General features: G+C 51.0%; 1 protein-coding gene across 8 annotated transcripts in view; it reads left to right on the top strand.

Moving 5' to 3' along the window:
• WDR20 (WD repeat domain 20) overlaps window positions 1-6,000 on the top strand; it is a 63,107-nt gene that overhangs the window by 15,214 nt on the left and 41,893 nt on the right. Inside the window, exon 2 of one of the 8 annotated variants that reach the window (XM_029950829.1) lies at window positions 5,536-5,867. The exons of 6 other annotated variants lie outside the window; for them this stretch is intronic. In XM_029950829.1, coding sequence (XP_029806689.1) covers window positions 5,536-5,646 — 111 coding nt within the window. In that variant the 3' untranslated portion in view covers window positions 5,647-5,867. Of the gene's footprint in view, window positions 1-1,359; window positions 1,384-5,535; window positions 5,868-6,000 lie in introns of those variants that run through there. One more of the 8 variants, XM_029950831.1, reaches the window with a different exon arrangement.

The raw sequence follows: 6,000 nt of genomic DNA, 5'->3' as shown, positions 1-6,000 counted from the left end.
CTCTCCGCCCCTCCCTCACACACTCTCCCCCCCCTCAAGATAAATACATTAAGAATAATAAGAAACCTCTCTTTCCTTTGCTCTTGCTGTTTGACTGCTGTGAAAGTCCTTCCACTTTTTCATACAGTTCGAAATTTTTGTTTGGATCTCGGCCTCCCCCGCTAGATGGTGAAGTCTTGAGGGCAGAAGCCATCCTGTTTATCCATATCTATTATGTACAGTGTGTGTACATAATAGGCACATTGTGTTGATTTTAAGTGAACGAATTTGTTGAGATTATAGCCCTCTAAAGATTTACTTGAGTAAATTAGATGATCTTTTAAATCCCTGTCACAAGCCAAATATGGCCGCTGTAGCCCCCAGCGCTCACGGAGGCCGTGTTGCCGGCTCCCTTTGCTTTTGTCAGAGACCCGCAGGAGTCAGTCCCAGCCTCGGACCTTGAGCTGCTCTTCTGGGCCTCCAGGCGGAGGCTGGGGCTCGGGTCTGGAGCATCTGGAGCAGACGGTTTGGACGGCCCTTGCCCTGGGGTCCCGAATAGAACTGCTCGCACTGTCCCTTCCAGGCCCTCTTCCTCCTTCCCACTTCATCGTGGGAGTTGTGAGTCCTCACGTGGTGCTTTTCTTTGCTCCGGATCTGGGAGCAGCTGTGCCCGGAGCAGCGGACGAGGGCAGGACAGCGCCGGCCGCTGGGAGGCGGCGGGGCTCCCGCCCAGGACCTGCCTCGCTTGCTCAGGAAGCGGGGCGCAGGTGGAGCTGGGGGGGGGGTCCCGACCGCTGGACTCCAAGTGCAGGTCCATTTGCCGCTCCTCCTGGCGTCCCTTCAAAGCCTCTGCTTGTCTCTGTGCCGCACGGCCACCTCTGCTCGTCGGAGACTTCCGTCCCTGCCCCTCAGCCTGCCTTGGGCTCCGGCTCTGCCGTCCTCCGGGTCCGCGGCCGCTGCGCGGCGCCCGGGGCACCTTGGCCTCCGTGTCCCCCCGCGTGTCCCCCCGCGGCGGCCTCCTCTTGCCTGCCCGCGGCCCGGGCTTCCGCAGCGGTGCTCTGGGTCTTAGCCGGAGCCGAATGGGCTCAGCTCCTAAATTACGGATTCAGTTAGAAACATTTGTCCTTCTGCTCCAGGGTGACCTTGGCTCCCACTTTTCTGATTTCTCCGGGATACTGGCTACTCAGCTTCCCGCTGCCAAACCCTGGGCGCCGTGCGGCTCGAAGGCTCCTTGCCTCGGCAGCAGCGTGGACACAGCTCGTCAGCATCTCTTATTTGACACACCCCTGGGTCTGACACTTCGTGTATTAATTTTTTTTTTTACTATTTCTTTTAAAGAAACTTAAAAAATTTTTATGTCTTTATTTTATTTTGAGACAGAGAGACAGAGAGTGAGCAGGGGAGGGGCAGAGAGAGAAGGAGACACAGAATCTGAAGAAGCTCCAGGCTCCCAGCTGTCAGCACAGAGCCCGACGTGGGGCTTGAACCCATGGACTGTGAGATCATGACCTGAGCCGAAGTCAGACGCTTAACCAACTAAGCCACCCAGGTGCCCCTTAAAGAAACTTTTAAAAAAGTTTATTTATTTATTTATTTAGAGAGTGCTTGAGCATGAGCAGGGGAGGGGCAGAGAGAGAGAGAGAGAGAGAGAGAGAATGAGAATCCCAAGCAGGCTATGTGCTGTCAGCACAGAGCCTAATGGACTCAGTCCCACAAACAGTGAGATCATGACCTGAGCCAAAATCAAGTCAGACACCCAACCAACTGAGCTGCCCAGGTGTCCTCATACTTTGAACTCGATTTTCTACCTCTCTGGCCAGTCACTACTTCATTGCCTTCTACCCCACCTCGTCTTGAACTGGGCCCTGTTCACTTTTCTTTTCTCACTCCCATCCTAAGTCTCTCTGTTTTCTAAAATTGTTTATGCCTTTTCTCTCCCTTCCCCAAAGGAAAAAGTCTGCATTGCAGTAATTAACGTAGTGGGTGTTCCCTTAGGCAGGAATCCAGTTGTTGGGGCAGGGGTGTGCTCTGGCAGAGCTCTGTTTCTGTCACTGTCAGCTCCAGACCCCACATCTTCTTCTTCTTCTTCTTTTAACTTTTTTTTAAGGTTGATTCATTTTTGAGAGAGAGAGACAGACAGAACACAAGCAAGGTGGGGGGTGGGGCAGGGAGAGAGGGAGACACACAATCCAAAGTAGGCTCCAGGCTCTGAGCTGTCAGCACAGAGCCCGATGTGGGGCTCGAACTTGTGAACTGCGAGATCATGACCTGAGTCAAAGTCAGACACATAACTGCTAAGCCACCCAGGTGCCCCTACAACTTTTTTTTGACTACCAAATTCTGATGTGGTAAGTATCTCCGATTCTGGACTTGGCAGTTTCTTTATCACTGTTTGCTTTTTAAAATTCAGAATTGTTAATCTTTGTAGATCGTCCTTTGTGTTGGCATATTGTACTCTTGATCATGTCTAACTTTGCCCAAAATTCTGTTTTGGGGTTAGGAAAATCAGTTTAGTTTTGTTAGTATTTGCATGGAATGTCAAGACAGTTTCAACTTACGTAGTTCTGGGGTTTTTTTTTTTTTTTTTGATATGTCCTTTTGGTCCTTTTAAATGTTTTCTATTTCATTATTGTCTTTGGCACTTTCTTCTCTGCCTCCCTCTCTCCCCTACCTACTTTCCCTCTGTCAGGAATCTCAGTTGATTTTTTTTAAGTTTATTTTTGAGAGGGGGGAGGGAGAGGGAAAGTGTGAGCAGGGGAGGGGCAGAGGGGGAGGAAGAGAGAGAGAATCCTAGGCAAGCTCCACATTGTCAGCACAGAGCCTCATGCAGGGCTCGAACCCATGAACCCTGAGATCATGGCCTGAGCTGAAGTTGGATGCTTAACCAGCTGAGCTGCCCAGGTGCCCCAGATGATTTTTTTTTTTTTTTTTTTAGTTTATTTCACACTCGCTCTCCCCCCTGGAATCTTTATATCCAACATGGGGCTCAAATTCACAACCCTAGAGATCAAGAGTCACACGTTCTTCCGACTGAGCCAGCTGGGCGCCCCTGTGTCCTGACTGATTTTACCCCCAAACTACATCTTCATTGCCCTGGCGTGCCCCCCTGAGCACCAGGCAGTCTGACTGGTCTTGCTGTGCCCATGCTCCCCTCTACCTTATTCTCTACACAGGAGCCAGTGTGATCTTTAAAAAGTGAATCTGGGGGCACCTCGATGGCTCAGTCGGTTAAGTGTCCGACTCATGGTTTGTGAGTTGAGCCCGATGTCACACAGAGCCATCACACAGAGCCTGTTTGGGATTTTTGTTCTCTCTCTGCCCTCCCCTGCTCTCTTGCTCGCTCTCTCACTCACACTCACACACACACACACACACACACACACACTCTCTCTCTCTCTCTCTCTCTCTCTCTCTCAAAATAAGTAAACATTAAAACAAATAAAGCATATAAAACAATAGATAAAAAGTGAATCTGGTCGTCACTCCAGCCTAAGAAGATCTTTCAGTGGTTTGCGGTGCGTCCAGTATTGAGAACGGAATGGTGGGCGTGGCCCGCTGGGCCCTGATCCCCGCCCCCCTCCTTTCCTTCCATTCCTTCCCCTTCCCCGCGTCTTTCTGATGCACGGCTTTCCTTTTCGTTTCTGTAACCAGGCTTCCGTACCCTCTTGCTGCAGATGCCTCTGTGCTGGTCCCTGGAGTGTGGAGTGGGGGCCCTCTACCCCCCCCCCCCCCCCCCCCCCCCCCCCCCCCCCCCCCCCCCCCCCCCCCCCCCCCCCCCCCCCGTCCCCTCACCTGTGTCATTCCTGCTCCTGCACATCATGGCTCCTGTGTCTTTGTGTCCAGGCATCTTGCCCTGACCCCTAGCCTAAGGCGTGTCTCCTCTTATTGCCCACCGGCTCACCTCTCTAGCACCTGTCTTGGTCATAATACAGTAACTTGAATTTGAAATTTAGTGGCCTCCCTCTTCCCGCCCCGAGAATCGGAATGCCAGGTGAGGAGGGCTGATTTGCTCCCGATTCACTGCTGGCTTGGGCTTTTGCTACATCATCGGCACTCTGAGTATCCGAATGAATGGAGAAATGTGTAAGTGACTGTCGTTTGTTTCTTGACAGTGGGAACATTAATATTGTTAAGCGTATTGTCTTGTACTTGGTTGGTATTTGGTTAAATGTTTTAAACGAATTAATCTCTGATTTGTCTCATCTGTGTTTTGTGAGCTACTGGATGGAAAGAACACCAGCTGGGGTGTGTACCCCGTTTCTCCCTTGTTCCTACCCCCCCTTCTCCCAGATGTGTTTTCCCCACACGCCTTCCCTTAGCACTGCCAGCCGATGGAGCATGAGAGAGAATGGGGAAATCTGTTCAGTTTTACAAGTTTTCATGGAAGAAAAGATTGCTAATCAAACTAATAAGCTTGCCCTGTGGGAGTTGGTCTTCCATTGGCAGCGCTGAAAAGGAAAGTTATTCTCCTACAGTTCAAAGTAGGGGATGTTTATGGTAGGAAATTCGAAGAAGAAAAAAAGTCCCATATCCAGCTGCGGTTAGTATTTTGTTGTTTTTTCCTGCCAGTCCATTTTTGGTGCTTCCTCACATATTTTAAGCATCATTTAGGTCCCTGTGGGGGTGGATGCTCATTAAGTATTTAGAGAAGGAACCCAGGTATGGATTCTTTGTCAACTTTAACACCTCCCGCAGCTCCCCAACTTGGTTTGCAGACAAACACGCTTTTGTTGCTGGTGTTTATAACCTGTTTGAGAGCAGGTGAGCTGTGGATGAAGGTGTGACGGGTCCGTGTGCAATTGCCCGGGGCCTGATTGGAGTCACCATGACTTCTTTCTTTTTCTCCGTGTACTTCCAGACCTTCAGTGAAGGCTTCTGGCCTTAGGATAATTGCAGAATCTGATCACTTCCCCCTTCCCCCCCTTGCCTCCCTCCCCAGTATAAGGAAGCACCACTCCTCACTTGGGTTACCACCGGGTGGTTTCTCCGTGGGCTCCCTGCTCCTGCCAGCCTCTCTCCTGCTCGTCCGATGGCAGCCAGGATGCTGTTTAAAATTTTTTTATTTTATTTTGTTTTTTTAATGTTTTTTTATTTATTTTTTGAGAGACAGAGAAAGACAGTGTGAGCAGGGGAGGGTCAGAGAGAGAGGGAGACAGAATCTGAAGCAGGCTCCAGGCTCTGAGCTGTCGGCACAGAGCCCGATGTGGGGCTCCAACCCACCAGCCGTGGGATCATGACCTGAGTCGAAGCCGGACGTTTAACTGACTGAGCCACCCAGGCGCCCCGCCAGGACGCTGTTTAAACAAGTATAGGTCAGATGATATTTTTCCAGGACTGGATGGTTTCTATTGCTTTTTCATTATTAGGATCTGGTGCCTCCCCTCTCCCAAGCGCCTAGGGTGGTTTGCTGCCTCACTCTCCCTTACTCCTTCCATTCTGTTCCTTGAAGAGGAGCCCGGAGACCCTCGGTCCTCACACATACTCTGTCTGACCAGAATCGTTTCTGGGCCAGCCACAGGGCTGACTCTCCCCTTCTTCCCATCTCTGCCCCAACAGAGCCTGTCAGAGAAGCTTCTGTGGCCCTGCCCGGAAACGCAGGTGCAAGTGTGCTGCAGTCATCCGGGACCCTCGGTCTCCGCCCCCTTCCCCGTCCTTACCGGTCTCTGACGCTCCCGGAGTGCTTGCTGGCTGGCTGCCCCGTCTGAAGCCCACAAGAGGAGGGACTTACTGTCTTTATTGCTGGGACTCTAGCGCCTGACAGTGCGTGGCGGACAGAACCCGGTGACCTTTGAGTGCATAGTGAAAGAGGTTCATTACTGCACGTAACTTAGTTTGAAGAGCTTCCTTTAGGACGTAGGTAATATGACTTTTCATAGGTGTATATTTTGTTATTTTTATTTCTCTATTTATTTTGAAGTAGGCTCCATGCCCAGTGTAGGGCTTTAACTCATGACCCTGAGATCAAGAGGCACATGTTTTGGGCGTCTGGGTGGCTCAGCTGGTTAAGCATCTGACTTCAGC

This window comes from Suricata suricatta, chromosome 9, assembly GCF_006229205.1.
Source record: "Suricata suricatta isolate VVHF042 chromosome 9, meerkat_22Aug2017_6uvM2_HiC, whole genome shotgun sequence".
Lineage (NCBI taxonomy): Eukaryota > Metazoa > Chordata > Mammalia > Carnivora > Herpestidae > Suricata > Suricata suricatta.
Note: the sequence above shows the minus strand (reverse complement) of the source record. Positions and strands in the feature narration are given on the sequence as shown.